Raw genomic sequence first — 23,323 nt, 5'->3', positions numbered from 1 at the left:
CAAGTTTAAGGTCAGCTTGGGCAACTTTGTTAACACCCTGTCTCAAAATAAAAAGAGCTGGGGATGTAGATCCACGGTAGACCACTTGCCTAGCATGTGTGAGGCTCTGGATTCAATCCCCAGTACTGGTCAGAGGTTAGGGTTGGGGGCACACAGGGGGAATGGGCTGGGTGCAGTGGTATATACTTGTAATCCCAATGATTTGGGAAGCTGAGGCAGGGGGATCACAGGTTCAAGTCCAGCACTAATGCAAAGTAAAAAGGGCGGGGGATACAGGACAGTGGTAGAGCACCCTGGGTTAAATCCCAGTGCACATACACAGGCAGATGATGGACAAAGGCCTAATGGAGGTTCAGCCACTTACAGATGAGCAAGTAGAAGCGTGAAGGCCTCTTCCCAGGACAGTTCTCCTGGAAGTGGGGGTGGAGTGGGGCAAGGCTGGGAGCCTCGTGGTAGCCTGGAGACTGCTTTACCTTCCAGGCAACTCTTTTCATAACTCCTCAGTCCCTTAGCAATTGGAAAAGAGGATTTTTTTTTCTCTTACTTGGAATGGGGAGAATGAGAGAGAAAGCCATCTTAATTCTGCATCATAAATTTGTAATTTTAACAAGTTTGTCCATTAGCTAATACAATATTACCCCCCAAAGGGGGGGGGTGTTAGTATTCATTTTCATAAAGTGCAGATTTAATTCTCAATCATTTGCCTCAGTAAACATCATCTCATCTCAGGTCCTCTCTGGCCCTGCCTAAGGAAGGAGGCTATTTTTGTTTTTACTTAACAATTGTCTAACACCCAGGAAAAAAAAAAAGAAAAATCCAATAGATAGTCTGTTTTTTTTTTTTTTTAAAGAAAGAGTGAGAGAGGAGAGAGAGAGAGAGAGAGAGAGAGAGAGAGAGAGAGAGAGAGAGAATTTTTTAATATTTATTTTTTAGTTCTCGGCGGACACAACATCTTTGTTGGTATGTGGTGCTGAGGATCGAACCTGGGCCGCACGCATGCCAGGCGAGCACGCCACCGCTTGAGCCACATCCCCAGCCCTAGATAGTCTGTTTTACAAACGTTTCCAGGTAAGATTTCAAGGACAACAGTTTTGAGTAAAAAGTAATCTTTCAAAATTAATATGAATATACATAACAAAATAACAAGTATATAATTTCGACCTCTAGGCTTATTTGGCAATTTAAAGTTCTCCAGTTATGAAGGTATACAACTGAACAAGAACAGTCACCTTGATCTGTAGCCAAATTATTTTTACTGAAGTCATTTGGAGACATTCTCTTGTTTTGGCCCCTGTAAGAAGCTGATTCTCACATTTCTTTACTGATTATTAAAAAAAAAAAAAAAAAAATCACTGTTTCAGTCCTAAGACACTAATACTCAAGATGGGTTATTTGCTCCACCATATAAGGACTGGCATCTCCTCTGAAGACTAGTGCTAGCACAGGGTTAGGTGCAGAGGTCTAATGGCTTCTGTGGGAGTATAAATATGGATTATTAAAGTATAAAATCTGCAAAACCCTCATAATATAGGCAAAATGTTTAAAGGCCAAGAAAAAAAATGTTTTCTTTTATAAGAAAGTGCAACTGCAGGGTCTCTTGAATGATCTTTTAGACAGTTCTGCAGAAAACTTAGCAGTTTGGCTCAGAAAGAAGAGTTCCTTGTGAGGAATGAAAGTTCTTCCTAGAATTACAAAAGCAAAATTTCAGGCAGCTTTCTGGTAACAAACTGTTAGTTTATGGTACACGATGAGACACATGGGAACTAATAATGAAGGCTTTTGCATCAGCTGTGATTTGCCCAAGGACAGAGCTTCCCCTCACTCCAGGACACTGGGCAGAGGCATTCCTCACATGGAATAGTTACAGACAGCACTTTGTCAGACGCTGACAGCAGGCAGGAAACTAATAGCTGGGAGAAAATCACAAGTGTTTTCATGTGTTTCAGTGTTTTTCAGGTCAAATCTCAATACTTTCAAATAAATCACTGAAAATATAGCATTTCCTCTTATCTCCAGTATTTTCCACAGTCAACGGATAATCAGAGTGGAAGGAGAGCTTTCCAGCGGTCAACAGCGCACATCCTATCTCACAGTCAGAGTTTCAGCATTTGTTCGGCTGCTGCTAGGTGGTAAAGGAAATTCTCTGTTGCTGGTGGAAATCTTTTTTGCTTGAGCGCCTCCAAATTGAGGACTCGTTTTCCTCCATCACCCGAAACTTCAGAAAATGGTGCTAGGTTGGTGAAGATTTCTTTTGTTTTTAGGGCAATATCCTTTATAATAGAATAGGAAAATATGCAAAGTGTTAGTATGTGAAAGGTTCAACAGTTATTCCCTAGAATTCTTCCTGCTATTTTATAATTTATCAAACTAACTTTATACATTATGAAACAAAATGACTTAGAAAAACATCATTGATTCTTTTAACCATTTTAGCCATTTGTAAGTATATACTGCAGGAGTGCTAAATTTATTCACCATGTTGCACAACCATCACCACTATTTCTAGAAATTTTCCACTATCCCAATCAGAAATTCCATCCCTATCGACAATAACCCTCCTCCTCTCCCCTCTCCTCCCCTCAGAACACTGTGGAGCTCTATTCTGCTTCTTCTAGCGAACTGCTATTCTAGGTACCTCATCTAAGTAGCATCACACGGTATCTGTCCTTTTGCGAATGGCTTATTTCACTTAGCGTAACATCATGATGTCCTCAAGGTTCATTTGCAATGCAGCATGTGTTATATCTTCATTCTTTCTGAAGCTGAATAATATTCACTTGTATTTATGTGCCACCTGTTGTCTCCCCATTCATCTGTTGGTGGGCACCTGGGCTGTTTCCACCTTGTGTGGATTATGAGTAATGCTGCCATGAACACTGGTGTACAGACACCTGTTTGAGTCCCTGCTTTCATTTCTTTTGGGTATATTCCTAGAAGTGCATTGTTGAATCACGGTCATTCTATGTTGATTATTTTTTTAATATATCTCTTCTCAATAGCCCTCTTTGCCAGGGACAAATAACCCAGCACCTGCCATGGGCTTTCCTCCTGTTCACTGACACTCCTCTGAGGGCTGAGGACTTGCTGAAGCTCCCGTTACAATCATGCCTTTTCCTGGTTTGCTGACATCATTAACTCAATTGTATTTCAGAATTTACAACATGCTGTGCCTTCACTTTCCTTCCCTGAGGTCTCACACTTTATACTGAGTCATCTAAGTATCACTTTTTTTTGTTTTTTGGGATGCTAGGGATTGAATTCAGGTGCATTCTACCACTGAGCCACACCCCAGCCCTATTTTGTATTTTATTTAGAGATAGCATCTCACTAAGTTTCTTAGCACCTTGTTTTTGCTAAGACTGGCTTTGAACTCCCAATCCTCCTGCCTCAGCCTCCTGAGCTGCTGGGATTACAGGGATGTGCCACCGCACCTGGCTTATGTATCACTTTTAGTCCATGAAAAACAATCCAAATCCAACCAAATCCAAATATCCCAAACTCAAATTTATATAATAGTGTTTTTTACTGTCATGTTGATGGGGACAGTGCCAATTCATATGGTAGGAAAGAAGCATCGGCACATTGTCTCATGTCCTTGGAACAAGACCTGTCCACTCTTCCTGGCCACATCCGGACAGGCCGCCAGCACTGAACAGAAGAACAGTGCTGTTGGCCAGTCCCTGCCAAATCCTGCGGCCCCTCATGTCCTGCTCAGAGGGCTGTCTTACCCCCTCGGCCACCTCAACACAGTATTTACTAAGCTTCACAATCATCCTGTTGTGTATTCATTTTTACTCATCTGCTCCACTAAAACACAGGCTCTCTGAGGGCAGGGGCTCTGCTCACCACGTGTCTATGCTATTCACTGCTTGATGAGTACTGTCTGGGTAAACAGGTATGTGAAGAAGTGTGCCAGGTGGGATGAGGCGAGTACAGCCTGATTACCAGAGGTGCCCCCAGGTGCCTCAGATGCCGACAAAGGGAGACAGTCTTTCTAGGCTCCCCAGTCCCAGGGTCTAAGACAGGTTCCGGAGCAGGCACTGGAAGAGGGCAGGCCGTATTCCTCAGGAGAGGAGCAAGGAGCTGGGAACAGGCCAAATACAAAGGGGTTGCAGGCTAGGGGGAGGAGACTAGGCAATACAAGAGAAGTGGGACTCTGGCACCATGTGGAAAGGCCCCAGAAACATAAGCCCTTGCTATCCCATTCTGGCAAGGGCAGAGGAGAGGGTGACAACTGGTGCACATGGACAGTGGTCAGCTTGACAGGCAGACCCCAAAGAGGAGTTGTCTGTGCAGCGTGTGATGGTAGCCTTGACTCCACGACTACTGCTGTTCTAAAGACAATATGGCAAAGCTAACTCCTAGCATCTGTCTAGTTCCCTGCTCAGCAGCACTCAACAATCTGTTCCTCTATGAAAATTCCCCTAGAAGGAGAAAAATGTACTGGCCAGCCCAAAATGCATTCCAGTCTGCTTGGCTGTTCACGTCTTACCACCAGTGGTCGGCATCAGCACCAGCCCCTACAAGACCTTTCCCCGGAGCCTAATAAACTAACGAGGCCACAGTAGCCACCCCTGCCCACCCATCATCACCACGGACATGCTGCAAACCCCCACCTGAGCCCTTGCTGCTGGCCTGACCCCCAGTACGTCACTCTGCTACTGTGCACAGCACAGAACAAGCTGGATGTGCCACTCAACAAGGCTGCTGGGGACTTCTAGTGAATGAGCAGGTCAAAGAGTCACCTGTATAACCTGGCTGTCTGACTTCTCTGGATCCTCTGCAGACTGCACAATTAGCTGGCCGATTTCTTTGTGCAGTTTTCCCATTGTCATGGACTCTGGTGAGAGCAAGATAAATAAGTTGTGTGAATATTTAGAAATTTAAAGAATAAAAATAACCATGCCATTTAACTAAAAACTTGAAAGACCATATTAATCAAAAGGCAGCAGATGACCCCCCACACTTCCACTTTATTACCAAATGCCAATGTGACAAATGCGAGGGGATAGGGCATCATTGGATTTATACACTTCATGGTTCAATACAAAGCATGTCAAAACCAAACCAGATTTCCCCTCCACACCTACCTGATATGAATTTTTATTTTTCTTTCCAGACAAAACCTAATGAAAACTTTAGACTACAATTAAGCTGTGACTTTAAGGCAAGAGTCTGGCTTCCTTGTCCAAGTCTTTACAGTTGAGAATTTTTCCTCATAAGAAAATCTTTATGAAAGGAATGTTGTGAAAGAAGTGCTTCCTGTCAGTTCTGCAGAAGCCAACTGCGCATTCTGTGTGTTAAAGTCCATAAAACATGAACAAAGGGAACAACCTAAATGACATAAACACTGCTACTGTCCGCAGCATCATTAACAGAAAGTTCCTTTGCCACTCCATTCAGATGGTGCTGCATGGGATAAGCCCATTTTATAGATCCAGTGTAACGGAAAAATCTATGTATCAATGATCCCTAATGAGCTGACATTCATCAGCCCCCACCTTTAGAAGAAAGGTAAGTGACCACACAAAAGCTGGGATCAGTAATTCCGTCTGCACTACTAACAGTCTAGGTCTACGGGATGAATACTGAAAAGCCCCTCCAGCTTCAGCAGAGCAGGCTAAACAGGCCTTGAGTGCAGCCACTGGGCTTATATCTCATGTCAACAACAGGGGACTAACCTTTTGCAAGTGGAGCAATGGTGATCTCGCTATCTGCCAGATTCACAAACACGTCATAGAGATCTGGTCTGTTGCTCACCTCCAGGTCTACGAACCCAGCAATGTAACCTGTATCACAAAGATGACCAAATTACTGGAACAGGAAGCAATCATACTGTGAATGTATCAAAAGGGATTTGAGTCTAACAGCTCATCAGTTACTTATCTTCATGATTTTATTTATTTTGAAACTTTTGCTGTATCCTGTGACATTTATTAAGAGTATATGACTGTCAACTGCCTAAAGAAATTCACACAAATTTCAGAATTCCAGAATTTGACTTTGCCATTAGGAATAAGGCTCAAATAAAATATTTACTGTTCAGTCACTGCTTTCTGGGTCAACAATGCCAGGAGGCCGAAGGTAGCACAGACTCACTTAACTGATGTTTCCACCTCAGATCTGTCCCCAGGGAATCAGAGCCAAATGTTGTGTTCTCAGGGACTACATGGACAGGGCATCATTCTCTGCTTTCAGATCTGATATCATAAATGCTAAAGGAATCTCGACAAGACACTAGTATGGCAGTAGGTAAAAAAGTGGATGTGTAACCAATGTGAATCTGCAATATGAATACAGGGTAAAAATGGGAGTTCATAATCCGCTTGAATCAAATGTATGAAACATGATATGTCAAGAACTTTGTAATGTTTTGAACAACTAATAATAAATTTTTTTTTTAATTTAAAAAAAAAATAAATAGATAAAGGAATCTCGACAACTTAAGAATTAGCAGACTTCTGGAATTGGTGTCAAGACAATGTTCCCAGATTGTTTTAATTTCACAGAGCAATATAATTTGAAAGATGTTTTTTTAAATCATTGCAAATTTTTCTTTTATCAAGTAAGGATATTCAAAAAACTAAAGAAATAAAAACAAAACCCACTACTAAAAGTTAGACCCATACCAATCACATGAGAAAATATGATACCTGCCAGAATGACACTGCTGATTGCTAATTATTCAATAAAGGTCCTGGGCCAAGTGGTTATCCATGTGGAAAATAAATGAGATCAGGGGCTGGGGTGTAAATCAGTGGTACAGCTCATGCTAAGCACATGAGGCGCTAGATTTAATCCTTAGCAATCCCCCCAACACACACACACAAATCAGATGTCAACTTACTACACACAAAAAAAATAACTCCAGGTAGAATGTGTAAGAAAAACAGTTTTGATTAGAAAATATAAGAGAAGCTGGGTGCCATGGCATGTACCTGCAGTCTCAGCTACTTGGAACACTGAGGTGGGACAATTACGTGAGCTGAGGAGTTCAAGGCCAATCTGAAAAACATGTCAAGACCCCATCTCAAAAAAAAACAAAAAACAAACAAAAAAATAATCAAGGGGGAGACTATCTCTTTACTCTTGTGATATAGATTTTTTTTTCTAAAAATCATAAAACTCTAATAAATTCCAGTGCATTAAAACTAAGAATTCACTGTGGTGTAATCCCAGCAGCTCAGAAGGCTGTCAGGAAGATTGAAAGCTCAAAACCAGATTTAACAACTGAGTGAGGCCCTAAGCAACTTAGTGAGATCTGTTTCAAACTAAAAAATAAGGGCTGGGGCTGTAGCTCAGTGGTAGAGTGCTTGCCTTGCATGCATGAGACCCTGGGTTCGATCCCTAGCACCACATAAAAATAAACAAATAAAGATATTGTCCATCTACAATTAAAAAAAAAAAAAACACTAAAAAATAAAAAGGGCTGGGGATGTGGCTCAGTTTTTAAGTGTTTCTGGGTTCAACCCCCAGTACCAAAAAAAAATAGGTTGCATTTTGCTGATGGCTACATAACAATGTGAATATACTTAAAAATAGTTATAATAATAAACTTTATAACAATTTTTTAAAAGTTAAAAATATTTTTTAAAAAACCACTGCATTTGCCAAAGAAATAACAATGATCAGGATTCCCTTCAGGAATGAGTGTGCGCCTGCGCGCGCGCACTCACACACACACACACACACACAAAACTTAAACGGGGGGGGGGGGGGGGGTAGCTCAGTGGTAGAGCACTAGCCTAGCATGTGAGGCCATGAGTTCAATCCCCAACACCATAAATCAACAACAACAAAAATATAAACCCTCTTTCAAGCAGGGTCCTTCCTCCCCTGGAATGCTCTTGTCTACCTGTGCACATCTGCAGGGCTTCTAGCTCATCAGTGTTGAGGTGCACATAAGAATGCAGGATGGTCCAATCCTGTCGATGCCACACCAGGGCAGGCAGAGTCCTGGGGAATCAAGGCAAAAACTCAATCACCTGGTTGCTGGCCCACACCTTAGAGAACTTTCCCTTTCTTTCTTCCAGTGGTGAAAATTCAGTGGGTAGAGTCCTTCGGTAAGTCAGAGGCAAAGGTAAGACCACGCCCAAGTGTGCTAACACATCCAGGCTACACATCAAAGCAATGCCATGTTTGAAACTCAGCTTTTGGGGTCATTCTGGCTACAAAAAGTTGAGGTTTCCAAGGATCTGCAAAGAGTGATGCTTCTAAAGCTTTCCTCCAAACATCCCACTCTGCAGCCTACCACAGAAAAACTAGGAGTAACAACCAAAGTGGCCTGTCCCTCTGGAAGTCTTTCATTTAAATCTAAAATTCCAGTCAATCTTGAAAACCACATTGTGTTTGTTTTCAGATAGTGTAAGATTCATTAAAAAAAACTTGTACTATAGGGCTGGGATTGTGGCTCAGTGGTAGAGTGCTCGCCTAGCATACAGGAGGAACTGGGTTTGATCCTCAGCACTACATAACTATAAACTAAAGATATTATGTCTGGGCTGGGGATGTGGCTCAAGTGGTAGCGCACTTGCCTCGCATGCGTGCGGCCCGGGTTCGATCCTCAGCACCACATACCAACAAAGATGTTGTGTCCGCCGAGAACTAAAAAATAAATATTAAAAATTCTCTCTCTCTCTCTCTCCCCTCTCTCACTCTCTCTTAAAAAAAAAAAAAGATATTATGTCCACCTAAAACTAAAAAATTTTTTAAAATTTTTTAAAAAGACTATACTACAGAAAGATGTGCCAAAGTTAACTGTGGCTTTGGGAACACACTGGTGCCTGGTGACATATCTCAGAAGCTATGGACACTGCAGTTTAAGAAGTATAAAGTGTGTGCTAGGGTGCAGCTCAGTGGTGGAGTGCATGTCTAGTGTACAGGAGGCCCCGGGTTCAACTGGAAGCCCTGCCAAAAAGAAAAAAGAGTGTCCTGCTTCACTCAGAAGTATACATGTAGGGAGAACAAGTGAGAGGGGAGAAACATACAGAGTTTTAAAGCCAGAGAGGGCAGGGTTCAAATTCTGGCCCTCTCACTTACTAGGAGGCAATCATGAACAGTAGTCACCTCTAAATCAAGAATGAAGGGCAGGACACATACTAAGCACATGGGCATAAATTATGTTCAGTCCTAAAAACCAGTGTATAAAGTATTATGATCCTGCCTTCAGAGACAGAGAAATTGAGGCTCAGAAACACTTAGCATCTTTTTTTTTTTTTAAGAGAGAGTGAGAGAGGAGAGAGAGAGAGAGAATTTTTTAATATTTATTTTTTAGTTCTCGGCGGACACAACATCTTTGTTGGTATGTGGTGCTGAGGATCGAACCCGGACCGCACGCATGCCAGGCGAGCGCGCTACCGCTTGAGCCACATCCCCAGCCCTACACTTAGCATCTTTTATGTGGTCACAAAGCTAACAAGTTGTCCTCCTAGGATTTGAACCCAGGTCTTTCTGACTACAAAGCCTTTCTCCTCAGTATCCTGCCACTTAACCTCTTGAGCCTCATTTTTTTTTTTTTTTTTTGGTGCTAGGGATTGAACCCAGGGCCTTGTACATGGGAAGCAAGTACTCTACCAACTGAGCTATATTCCCAACCCAGCTTCAATTTTTTCATTCATAAAACAAGGCAATGATGTATCCTTGCAGAGTTCCCTATCCCAATAAATAAATTATTTCAATTTAAGGTATCTTACATACAGTAAACCTACCACAAATGCCAATTCCTCCTGCTTTTCAAAAGGATCTAAGAAAAAGTTAGAAAAAGTTAAATAAAAACTCTTTAAAAAAAGTACATTTAGGGGCTGGGGATGTGGCTCAAGCGGTAGCGCACTCGCCTGGAATGCATGCAGCCCGGGTTCAATCCTCAGCACCACATACAAACAAAGATGTTGTGTTGGGCTGGGGATGTGGCTCAAGTGGTAGCGCACTCGCCTGGCATGCGTGCGGCCCGGGTTCGATCCTCAGCACCACATACAAACAAAGATGTTGTGTCCGCCGATAACTAAAAAATAAATATTAAAAAATTCTCTCTCTCACTCTCTCTTTAAAAAAATAATAATAATAAGGACAATAATCATTATCATCATTTAAAAAAATAAATAAAATAAATAAAAAAAAAAACAAAGATGTTGTGTCCGCCGAAAAACTTAAAAAAATAAATAAATAAATATTAAAATTCTCTCTCTCCCTTTCTCCTCTCTCTCTCTCTCTCTCTTAAAAAAAAAAGTACATTTATTTTAACAATAAGAGAGATTGGCAAATTGGAATAGAAGAAACAAAAACTTATCCTTAAAATAAAGGTCAGTAAACTATAGCCTGGGGGCGAATTGCCTGTCTTTGTAAATAAAGTTTTATTGACACAACCATGTTATTCACTTATATGTCTGTGGTTGCTTTTGTGCTGCCTAGTAGCCAAGTGATTAGAATAGAGATTATGTAGCTCACAAGTCTATAATATTCATTCCCTGGTAAAGAAAGTTTGCTAACTCCTTGCTTTAAAATAGTCCCATTTTTTAAATAGACCCATTTCTAAAGTTAAAGAAGAACCTGTCCAAATCCTTGAACCACTAGATCTAGACTGAAACATTAAACCCCAATGGTATTTTACCATCAGAGTAATACATGCTATTCATACCAAATGTGCAACAGAACAGAGCACGTTACCAGCTAGTGTTCTGAACTGTCTGCCAAGAGTGTGTGCTTTTTAATAATTGGTGACAAGAGCCAGGTACAGTGGCCCACATCTATAATCATAGTGACTTGGGAGGTTGAGACAGAAGGATCCCAAGTTCAAGGTCAACAATTTAGCAAAAATAAAAAGGGCTGGGGGAATAGCTCAGTGGTAGAGCACCCTCGGATTCAATATCCAATACCACATACACACACAAAAAGACAATCAGTGACAATACCTGGTAAACTCCTGAACAGCTTCTATTTTAGGGTGATAGACAGCAATTCGTTTTTTTAGCATCAATGCCGTGTGTAAGATAACAGTTTCCATTCCAAATTGAGATACAATGTCTTAAAAGAAAAATGATCATGTTATTACATTCAATATTACATAACGGTATAAAGTTTTTAACAGAAAGAATTCTTGTCATATGAATGCAGAATTATTTTTAATACAGAGAAAAAAGTTAGGCAAATGTTTAAGCACAAAAACACCTCATTTGGTGGACAGGCATATCTACCCACGTGCTGGATGCAAAGATGAAGCCAAAATGATAAGGGAACCAACATCTTTCTGTGTCACAAAAATTTCTAACTAAGCAGGCACGGTGGTACCCCCCTGTGATTCCAGCTACTTCTGCCTCCAGACTGAGGTAGGAGGATTCCAAGTTTGAGGCCAGCCTAGGCAGTATAGTGAGAACCTGTTTCAAAATAAAATAAAAAATTATTGGGATGTAACTCAGTGGTAGAGTGACCCTGGATTCATCCCCAGTGCTGAAGGGAATAGAGAGAGAGAGAGAGAGAGAGAGAGAGAGAGAGAGAGAGAGAGAGAGAGAGAGAGGAAAGAGAAAGAGAAAAAAGAAAAAAAATCACCTAATTAAAACAAAAAACAAAAACAAAATCCATTATTTTAGTTCTTTTTCAGCTAGCTTAAAGAACACTAAACACCTCAACAGGATGCTTAGAAATCACAAAGGACAGGAGATCAAAAGCAAAAGGCAGGGAAACAGTTTTCCCTCCTAAAAACCCTAAAGTCTGGGGCTTAGTCTGGGGTTTCTGCCATTTTGGATTTCCTAGCTGGGCGTTAGATTAGGGCTTGATCTTTCCAGATGGAAGCACTAACTGATAAGATCTAAGGAAAAGAAAAACTGTGGAAGTCAGTAGAGACCTTGAGCCATGAAGTTCAACTTGCTAGTGGAAGAACATTCCATTCTGTAGGGTGTTAGACACTGGAAATTGAACCCAGGGCTTTTCTTTGCCAGGCAAGTGCTCTTCCATTGAGCGACATCCCTAACCCTCTTTATCTTATTTTGAGACATGTCTTGCCAAGGTGCCCAGTGTGGCCTCCAACTTGAGATCCTCCCAACTCAGCCTCTTGAGCAGTTGGGATTATAGGCATGCAAAGCCACTGCACCAAGATGAAAGAACATTTCTGTGGTAATAGAGTAATATAGGAATTAATGGCACAAAAATATTTTCCTTTGACAGAATTCTAAACCAATTGGAAAATATGGGAGTTGAAGCACTCTCCTATGTAGGCAGCGCGTTACACAGATGAAAAGAATGTATGGAGGGGTGGTACAACAGTCTACAGAGAGGCAGGCCTTGCCTCAGGGATTCTGTTCATGGCCTGAGTTTTTCTTTCTCTTTTTGTTTGTTTACCTTTGATGGAGCCTGCAAGGTATGCCCTTCGAGCATCAAAGTCCTTGCTAAGGAAAGAGCCATTTTCTTCACTCTGGCAGATCCCCTTGGTAAGAACTGCAATATAACTCTCCATCATTTTAACTGGACTCCCATGTTTCAGGTACATTCTGAAAGAAACAGAAAAAGATGACTGCTTTTACTTTGGCAGCGTTAATCAGAGAATTGTACTGAGGCTAGGCACTGGTACTTTCTAAAGAATCTAAAGCCATTTTGCTCATACACTTGAATGCCTAAATCTTTTCACATGTATTACTTTTCTAATTTATGTAGTAAATGTATTTAATAAAACTTCTTCACAGCTAGGCACTGTGGCACACGCCTGTAATCCCAGTGGCTAGGGAGGCTGAGGCAGGAGGATTTCAAGTTCAAAGGCAGCCTCAGCAACAGTGAAGTGCTAAGCAACTCCGTGAGAACCTGTCTCTAAATAAAATACAAAATAGGGCTGAGGATATGGCTCAATGGTCCAGTGCCTCTGAGTTCAATCCCCAGTACAAAAAAAAAAAAAAAGGGGGCTAGGATTGTGGCTCAGCAATAGAGCGCTCACCTCGCACAGGCGGGACCCGGGTTCAACCCCCAGCACCACATAAAAATAAAGGCATTGTTTTGTGTCCATCTAGGCCTTAAATAAATAAATAAATAAATAAATATTTTTTAAAATATTTAAAAAAAAAACACTTGACAGATCTTCAACAGTTCTTTGAAAGCAGTTCTAACCTTACATCTGGAGAAGACTGCTATGATTCCTTACAGCAGGAGAAGAGACTATGGACTCTCCGAGTCCCCATTATTCTCAAGAATATCATATTCTTATCTCCTTTTATGTCTTTGTTCACAACTGGTGTTTTCAGTCATACAACTTTGTTTTATTGCTTCGATTTTCTTTGACAAGAAAAGAGTTTTCCGCATTGTTCACAGAGAAAGCAGTAATTAGTTGTAGAACCTATACTTATTATCAGAGCTCCCAGAGGTGGCTATATTTAGATAATTAAAAAATCCAAGCTCTTTTAAGTTTCCAGTGATAAATGCACACTAGAGACATTCGTCATCAAATTAAGACTTCCAGAAAATGCTGACAGGAAACTGGCTGCATTTATAGCTCACACAGAGTCAGTCTCTTCCCTTGAAATCTTTTCCTGTGAGCAACTAAACCTAAATTTTGCTTAAGAAAAAAGCCTGGGGCTGGGGTGCGACTCAGTGGTAAAGCGCATGCTTAGCATGAGTGAATTTCAATCTCCAGCTCCAAAAGAAGAAGAAGAAGAAAAAAAAGATATGATTCAGTCTAGCTATGCCTTTCAGGAGCTGATATGATAGAAAGTTGGGAAGAAAATAACACTGATGTTTTAAGAAAAAACACTTAAGGGGCTGAGGATATGGCTCAAGTGGTAAAGCACTTGCCTAGCATACATGAGGCACTGGGTTCGATTCTCAGCACCACATAAAAATAAAATAAAGATATTGTGTTCACCTAAAACTAAAAAATAAATATTTAAAAAAAGAAAAAAAACACTTGAAATTATATTTATTGTAGACTAATTGAAAAATGCTCGTGTTTTTTTTTTCTTTTTCTTTTTTTTAATTTTTTTTTTTTTAAGAAAGAGTGAGAGAGAGTGAGAAAGAGGAGAGAGAGAGAGAACTTTAATATTTATTTTTCAGTATTTGGCGGACAAAGCATCTTTGTCTATATGTGAGGATCAAACCCGGGCCACACGCATGCCAGGCGAGCGCGCTACCACTTGAGCCACATCCCCAGCCCAATGCTCGTGTTTTTTACTTTTTTTTTTTTTTCCTTTTGGTATTGGGGATTGAACCCAAAGGGGTTTTGCTACTTAGCCACATTCCCAGACCTTCTTATTTTTTCTTTTGAGAGTCTTGCTAAGCTGCTTAGGGCCTCACTGAGTTGCTGAGGCTGGCCTTGAACTTGTGATACTCCTGCCTCAATCTCCCTTGTTGCTGGGATTACAGGTAAGCATGACTGTGCCCAGCTTTTTTTTTTTTTTTTTTTTTTTTTTTGAGATGGATCTCATCATATTGCTTAGGCTGATCTCGTACTCTTGAACTCAAGGGATCCTCTTGCCTCAGCCTCCTGAGTGTGGGGACTGAGCTAAATGTTAGTGTTTTAACTGGTAACCAAGTTTTGTTAGTCATCAGCAGGTTTTTTTTTTTTTCCCCTAATTTCAAATAAACTGGGGGTAAGGGAGGTGAAGAACAATGAATACAGTGGGTTTTCATAATGGAAAACCATGAACTCAAGCTTATATATGAAGAAAACATCTTTGTTAGGATAGAAAGAAAAGATCACAAAGGCTGAATGGGGGGAGTCAGGAGGCAAAATGGGAGGCTGGGGAACAGGGAGGAGGGATCTTAATTTTCACTATATACTCTTCTGTATTACTGATCTTTAAAATATTCTGTTTTATTGCCACCAACAAAAATGCCACTAACATTACAAAATAGAAATAATATACAGTAATGCAGAAGACAAACATAAAAGTTGATGAATAAGATGACTTCCTAGGTGGCAACTCTGGGCTGTGAAGGACACAACAGAGAAAGGAATTCCTAAACTACTCCATGGGAGTACAATCCAGTGGGCCTTGTCCAGACAGACTCCATAGGCTGCCACATCTGTCACAGCTGAGTCCAGGTGTTCAGAAAACCATGGTTCTTCACCAGGGCCACTGCTACAGGGACTAGAGGATAAAGGAGGTCACGGCAGAGGGTGCCACCAAGGGACTGAAGCCTGTGCATGTGGCTTTTGCTGCCACTGTGAGCAATGTGTTGTGGGAGGCAAGCCTGCCTGCTTCTCTGCCCAGAAGTAGAAGGAGCACCTCCATGCTGACCTCACCTCCATGAAGAAGCATTTGCCTGCGCATAAGCACGTAGACATACGTGTGGGCATGCGATACAGGGTAGGGGTAGAGGAGATGGCTGGCAAGAGCTCCAAGTCCTTATTTCTTTTACTCCATGATGGAGAAGAGAATCCAAAATGCTACCACACCCAGGCACTGCAGAAGCTAAAGACCCTCTAGGTATCCTCCGGGACAGGAAGTGGGGTCTGAAACAACCCTGCCTTCTGGATCCTAGAGTATCTCCCAGGGATTTCAGTTGAGTAACCTAACCCTGACTCCATCAAGTGAAATGGGAGTCCAGTATTTGTTCAAAAAACCTCTGTTAGGCTGGGGTTGTGGCTCAGTGGTAGAGCACTTGCCTAGCATGTGTGAGGCACTGAGTTTGATTCTCAGCACTACATATAAATAAATGAATAAAATAAAGGTCCATCAACATCTAAAAAAATATTTTAAAAAATACCTCTGTAGTGTTTTTGGTTTATGGCTTCTGGGTAGCGTCTCTTCTAGGAATCATAGCTACCCTCCATGTCAGTGCCACAATAGCAGAAAGTTGTTTATATTCCATAGTGAGCCATGTGCCTGGAATTTACCTTACAACAGCAAGAGGTCTTTCTTATTGTAGCTAGCAGCACAAATGGTAAAAACCTCAGTCAAAAATATAATCTAACTGAAACCCTTAAGTAATAAGATTTAAGTTTTTGTTTTTTAATTTTTTTTGTTTAGTGTACATGTATGTGGGGGGATATGCAGCATGAAAAATGCAAAAAAGCAACCATTTATTGGGTTTACAGTGGGAAAAACAATTTCTTCTACTTTTCCACAAAACTATACATAACATCTAGAATTGCAATTTTTTCAAGTGGTAATATTAAAAAGAATGACATGAAAACTAAAACTTATAGAAACCTCCATCATTAAAGAGTCAATGCCCCTAATAATAGGACACAATTTCATTAAGTCATTTAGATATACTTGACAAAAAAACAGATTGGTATATTTTAGATAACTATTTTCAATAGCAGGGATGAAACTAAAAGAATCTACTTGAATCACAATTAATATATCAATCACAATTTCCCAGCCCCTCAGCAGTCTAGCTAAAAAAAATATTTTTCTGTGCTTTGGCAGAATTCAAAATATCTATTAACTTTACCCCAAATCACTGCCACACACAGATATGGACACACATGAACCAGCTTACCACTTCGTCAAGTATTTAATTTATCCATCCTGCAAAAGAAACTTCCTAGGTTAAAAGTCAGTAGAAGTAACAGAAAAAAATGGCAAGTAACCTGAGGCACCCAGACTACGACAGCTATGCAAACTGCTTTTTCTCTTCCCTTAGCCCATTCTCCCAGATCAGCGGCAAAATTAACAAAGCAGAACAGAAAATCCTTCTTTACAAAAGAGGCTCTGGAGGGCCACTACAGGGTGAGTTAGGGGGACAGAGGGCTGAAATTGGCTTCCTCCATGTAGAAATCTGCTTTATTGAGTGTGATCTTCATTTTGGCATATTAGCATTTAACACAGTTTTCATACAGACCTACACAATATCCTAGCGAAGGCAGCATATTTCTCTGGATTAAAATCTTTGGCGGTCAGAACAATAGAAAAATGAGTCACCTGTCCGAAAGAAACAAAAAGGATACCTTAATAGAATTTAATAGATACTTTAACAGAAGGGTAATTTATTACTTTGGTCTAGCAAACCTCTTGTACAAGAAATACCAGCATTAAAAGGAAAAGCTGAAAATATAAAAAGTTCTCACTTGCTTCTCTATTACTTGTATATGTTTATTTATAATAGATAAGTATGTATTTATTTATATGTACATGTATTTAGTTAGATATTTACATTCAGATATTTAATTTCCTACATAAAAATCCAATAATTTTAGAAATCTTTTTTCAAAAACACACAAAAAATTTCACTCATATATCAAAAAGGTAAGTTTTTTTAGTAGCCAGTGTTTGTTTAAAAACACTCGTCATCCCTAAAAAACAAATGCCAAATGTCTTCTTTGATATAATGAGAGCAACTAAGAACAGAGCAGGGAGGAAGAGCAGGAGGAAAAGATTAACATTAAACAGAGACATGAGGTGGGAGGGAAAGGGAGAGAAAAGGGAAATTGCATGGAAATGGAAGGAGACCCTCATTGTTATACAAAATTACATATAAGAGGTTGTGAGGGGAATGGGAAAATAAACAAGGAGAGAAATGAATTGCAGTAGATGGGGTAGAGAGAGAAGATGGGAAGGGAGGGGAGGGGGGATAGTAGAGGATAGGAAAGGTAGCAGAATACAACAATTACTAATATGGCATTATGTAAAAATGTGGATGTGTAACCGATGTGATTCTGCAATCTGTATTTGGGGTAAAAATGGGAGTTAATAACCCACTTGAATCTAATGTATGAAATATGATATGTCAAGAGCTTTGTAATGTTTTAAACAACCAATAAAAAAAAAGAGGCCAAAAAAATAAAAAAATAAAAATAAATAAATAAAAACACTCGTCAAAGCAAAACTAGGACTGCTAAATCAGACCTATGAGGGTTGCAATTATAGCTAAGTGGTAGAGTGCTTGCCTAGTGTGTATGAGGCACTAGGTTCAATCTTCAGCAGCACATAAAAAATAAATAAACAAATAAATAAAATAAAGGTATTGTGTCTACCTACGACTAAATTTTTTTTTTTTTAAATTCCATCCTTATAGGGCTGGGGATATAACTCAGTTTGTAGAGTGCTTGCTTCCCATGCACAAGGCCCTGGGTTCAATCCCCAGCACATACACACATACACCCACAAATATTATATATATAAAAGAACCAGACCTATCAATTTAGCAACTGTTTTTCATCAATGAGACAGAATGGAAAATAGCAAAATACATGTCAGATTCTGAAATAGTCAACTCTCTATACAGTGCTCTAAGGAGTATTATTCTAGGGCTGAGGCTGTAGCTCAGTGGTACAGCCCTTGTCTAGCATGTGTGAGGCACTGAGTTCTATTCTCAGCAATGCATATAATATAAATAAATAAAGATATTGTGTCCATCTACAATGAAAATAAATAAATAAATGGTATTATTCGAACAAGCTTCCTTTATTCATATGCCTCTATTATTGTAAATGTACATTTCTGATAATCATATGCCTGATATTTCCATTAATAAGACAAAATTCAGAACTTTAGTAAAAGCAAAAGCATTGAAGAAAAAAAAAATTTTTTTAAATCACACTTGAAGCATAAGAACTTTCTCTAAATCTTGCTGACAGTGATGCTGCCATAACTTGCATCTGTAGTGCAAAACATGAGATAAGTCCACTGGAAGCTGCATCAAGACTTCTCATCAAAAACTTTAAGGACAGACACCAAAGATCTTAAACAGCTTGGAACCTATCTTCTTGCAAATTTTCATTTTCTAATTATAAGTCTCTATTTTATCTTAAACTTGTAACCATTCCTAAATTGTTGCCTTCTTAATATTTTAAATGTAATTTCTTAAGTTTAAATTCGTTTTCTGTACATGCTTCATATAGTTCCATTACAGCTGAAAAAAATTAACCCAGAAAAGGGAAGAGAATTGCCTCTGGTGTATGGTGTATGCCAGAGGTTCAGCCGCTTCATTCTAATATTCCTTTTTTTTTAAAAAAAAATTGTTTTTATAGTTACAGATGGACAGCATGCCTTTATTTATTTATTTATTTATTTTTAATGCGGTGCTGAGGAGAACCCAGTGCCTCACACATGCTAGGCAAGTGCTCTGCCACTGAGCTACAGCCCCAACCCTACCTAATATTCTTTCCTTTGGAAAAACTTGCCTGCTTGTGATTAGGAAAGTCCACAATAACCATGTAATGATTTCACCATGTCACATTGATACTATTGTTATTTTATTTTATTTTTTGTCAGTACTGGGGATTGAACCCAGTTTCACCCATTCTAGATGAGCACTCTACCACTGAGCTACATTCCCAGCCTTTCACTGATACCATTCTTATGAAACAACACACCTATAAAAGCCTTCTTAATACAAGAATTTTCTTTTTTTAAAAACATTTTTATTAGTTGTTGATGAATTATTTTGTCTATTTATTGGTATGTGATGCTGAGAATCAAACCCAGTGCCTCACACATGCTAGGCAAGCGCTCTACCACTGAGCCACAATCCCAGCCCAATACATGAATTTTCTTAATTATCATTTTTAAATTCCTAATATATCCTTATTATTTATAAGCAAATGAAAAAAAACTTATATCTGCCAAGAATAATTATATCTTCTAAGATAGCTTCTAATTATGGAAGAATACTTCTTTCCACTTTTAACCAGTCATGGCTTTAAAACTACTTTTACATTTTTACTCCACCCAACTATAACCTTGATAAGGAGGAGACCAAATGTGTCAGTATTGGTTACCACTCTACCAACCACAAAAAATACTTATAGAATCAATGAGTGAAGTATGAAAGAAAACATTCCCAATGAAAGTAGCAATGTTTTCCATAAATAAGATCTAAAGCTGAGTTTTGGAATAATTTTATATCACTTAAAATTTTTGCAGTCATACCTTTTTCAAAACTGAAGCATCTGGAACTTCAATTGTTGTGATATAAAACCATGTTCTTCTGTACTGCCCAAAGACAAAGGGATGGAAAAGTTTGTTTTCGTCTGTGAGACAGCATTTTCTGAGCAGCAGATTCCTTAATGCGGCTGTCGTGGAAGGGTAACACCACACCCACAGAACTTCTCCATTTGTGTCCTTTTCTACGGTGGAAAGATGGTCACTGTGAGAATGCCAAACAGCAGCAAGGAAGTGAATTGATTGGTTACTCACAGGCACCTAGTGGAATCAGTTTTAATACCCCATTTTACAAAGAAACCTGGAGCACTAGAGACACCAATTCCCATGAATTCATGATTTTGAACTGTAGACACCAGAGTAAAAGTTTTTTTATGACAAATCACAAATGAAAATTTAGCTATAGATATTTGGTATATCCTCCCTATCTCCTCCCACACCAATATTATTTACTTCTAATTATACTAAGTTTTTATCTAGTTCTAAGAATCTTTAATAAATATGGAAAAGATTTGTTATAAAAGAAAAAGAAAAAGGGATATAGCACCCCAAAGCTGGTGCTGAAAAAAAAATTTTTTTAAATAAGAAGTGAAGAAGATGGTGTCATTTCTTTTAAATCATGTCATATACCAATCGTGCAAATTCCCAGTCCCTAAAGTTTTTAAAATAATAATAAATAATAAAGTTTTATCCAGTCATATGTGTAGCTTTATCATCAAATACCTCAATTATGAAAAGAAAACTTTGCTAATAATAAAATTCACGGGGCTAGGGGTATAACTGTAACTGAGTAGTAGAGTGCTTGCCTGGCATCATGCAAGAGGCCCTGGTTTGATTTAAAGCAAAGGGTGGGGGGAAGCAAGGCAAAAAGAACTTAAACTTTAGAGAAACAGCCTACTGCACATATAGCAGTAAAAATTACATTTGGGGACTGAGGGATACAGTACTGTGGTAGAGGACTGAACTAGTATGTGTAAGTCTCTAGGTTTGGCTCTGGGGGGAAATATATATATATATATATATATATATATATATATATATATTCATATATTTAAAATATATTTATATATATAATTTTTTTAAATACAAGTTTTGATAGACTTTTTATGCAGTATGATTTTAAGTGTGTAACTAGATTAAATAATATAAACATTTTAAAAGCTCTTATATTATGGAAAATATCAACTATGTAAAAATTAGAGAATAATAAAATTAATTTCTGGGCTAGGGATGTGGCTCAAGCGGTAGCACGCTCGCCTGGCATGCGTGCAGCCCGGGTTCGATTCTCAGCACCACATACAAACAAAGATGTTGTGTCCGCTGATAACTAAAAAAATAAATAATAAATATTAAAAATTCTCTTTCTCTCTCTCTTTAAAAAAAATTAAAAAATAAAATTAATTTCCCTTCTCTATCACTGATCTTCAACAATTATCAAAACCAGGTCTTTCATTTTTCATATGGGAAAGGGATATCCCTCCCTCCCCTTATAAAATTTTTTATTTTATTATTATTATTATTATTATTAGGTACAGGGGATTGAACCTAGGGGCTTTTTACCATTTAGTTACATGCCCGGCTCTTTTTATTTTTTATTTTGAGACAGGGTCTCACTAAGTTACTTAGGAACTCACTAAACTGCTAACACTGGCCTCCTACACTTAATCCTCCAGCCTCAGTGTCCCAAGTTGCTGGAATTACAGGTGTGGGCCACCAAAACAGGCTACAATAATTTTTAAAGAGATGGGGTCTTGCTATGTTGCTCTGCCTGGGCTTGAACCAAGCAATCCTCTTGCCTCAATCCCCTATGTAGCTGGGACTACAGATGTCACCACACCACTGGCACCACCTTTATTTTGAAACAAATCCCTTCTAAATGCATGTCAATATGAAAAACAAATCTTCTGAATTAAAAAATATGATGATAAGGGGCTAGGGATATAGCTCAATTGGTAGAATGCTTGCCTCACATGCACAAGGCCCTGGGTTCAATCCCCAGCACCCTCCCCCCACACACACACACACAATGATAAGTTATCTTTTTCTTCATTGCTACTACATAAAGTCAGAGTCTCCCTCGTCCTTAATTCAGAAGTAACTTCTGGCTGGATTTTAGGTTTTTGCTTTAAAGCGGTTTTCAAATTGGGTTAGAAATGAATTCAGGAAGCTGTTCCCTGATAAATGTACTCTTTTGAGACAATGAAAAAATAATCAACACATTTCTCCAGTTCTCTAAGTCTAAGCAATGTTCTTGTACTTTGTGGGGATAGAAAGAGCATTTGAGGGTGTGTTAAAACCTCAGGAGAATAAGACTTTTTCAAAAAGAAACGATGGATGTTTATTTTCCTTCAGGCAGCTGAGTGCTGACAAATGACTCCTTGAGATCCCCACCCCTCAAGCGCTGCACACGTTCTTGTTTGCCCCGAGATCCAACGAACCTCCCAACCATCAACTCCTCAAAGCTAACCGGGATCCCACTGGAGAGTATGCAGGAACTCCAGCTCCGCGCACGAGCTCGATCATAGCTAGATCATATGATGCCGGAGTTCTCCACTGGTATGAGTGGGGACTCAGGGCTTTCCAGTCCTGGCTGTCACTTCCCAGCGTGTGTCGCGCACAAATGACACCTTGGGCTTACATCTGATGTTACCCACACCCCCCGGTGAACGATACACGGGGTATCGTTAATCTGTGTGTAACGCCCAGCACTCGGGCCCAGCCACTGGGTCTCCAACCGCTAGATCCCACCACCCGGGCCGGGGCTCCGCGGCGCCGCCGGCGCTGCTCCGCAGGATGGTCCAACCATCTCCCGGCCCGCCGCCCGGGAGCGGCTCCCACCCGGCCGACCCGGCCTCGGCAGTCTCCCAGGTCTACGGCAGCCCGAACCTCGGGCTCCGCCGGGCAATCTCAGGCGTGCTGGAGGAGCTCGGTCCTGGCGTCCGGGTGGCCCGGGCTGCCTCGGGACCGGCAGGCCCCACGCGCGGCCGCCGGCCGGACGAGGGCGGCGCGCCAGGCCCCCGCGCCTAGAAGGGCAGGCCCCGCTGCTCCCAGCCCAGGCCCAACACCACCGGAGCCGCGGCCTCCCACGCGGGCGGCGCCGGAACTGGGGTGGGCGCCTGCGTCCTCACCGATCAGCCCAACCCCGAGCATCAGCTGAGTGTCTGCCGCCCCAGTCGCAGCCATCTTCTGCTGCAGCCGATGCGCGCCGCTCTGGCCCCAGACCGCCAGCCCCGCCCCTCAAGGAGGCCCCGCCCCTCACATGTGGGCCCGCCCCCCGCAGGAGGCCCCACCTCCGCCCGGCCCGGCCTCAGCTGGTCTGACTTCTTCCTGCTCCGCATTCTGAGGTCCTTGGACCTTGACCTGCTGGAACCTCTCCCAGCCACCCGGGCCCTCGCGGTTTCTCTAACCCGATCTTCATCGGCCAGCTCCTCAACCCACTCCAAGCTTCTCTACCCTCCTCATTCTAGCTCCTTCTTGCAAACTGGCTCCAAAGGACAAGTTACCCAGTTCCTGAAAAT

At 40.5% G+C, this 23,323-nt stretch overlaps 1 protein-coding gene across 2 annotated transcripts; it reads right to left on the bottom strand.

The window, feature by feature from the left end:
- Window positions 1–908: 908 nt before the first annotated feature.
- DENND10 (DENN domain containing 10) lies at window positions 909–23,115 on the bottom strand. Of its 2 annotated transcripts, XM_081267766.1 has the most exons (9): window positions 22,934–23,115; window positions 19,794–19,990; window positions 16,765–16,844; window positions 12,331–12,479; window positions 10,908–11,019; window positions 7,856–7,956; window positions 5,682–5,789; window positions 4,746–4,840; window positions 909–2,270 (listed from the first exon to the last, which is right to left on the bottom strand). In XM_081267766.1, the coding sequence occupies exons 1-9, from the start codon at window positions 22,986–22,988 to the stop codon at window positions 2,094–2,096; spliced, it is 1,074 nt and encodes a 357-aa protein (XP_081123892.1). In that variant the 5' UTR covers window positions 22,989–23,115; the 3' UTR covers window positions 909–2,093. The 2 variants fall into 2 exon arrangements, with proteins under 2 accessions (XP_081123892.1, XP_081123893.1); XM_081267767.1 differs by lacking the exons at window positions 16,765–16,844; window positions 22,934–23,115 and having other exon boundaries at window positions 19,794–19,934.
- Between the last annotated feature and the right edge of the window lie 208 nt (window positions 23,116–23,323).

The sequence above is a fragment of the Spermophilus citellus genome, assembly GCF_964194105.1.
Source record: "Spermophilus citellus genome assembly, chromosome: 15".
Taxonomy (NCBI): Eukaryota; Metazoa; Chordata; class Mammalia; order Rodentia; family Sciuridae; genus Spermophilus; species Spermophilus citellus.
This window is presented reverse-complemented; position numbering and strand designations above follow the sequence as displayed.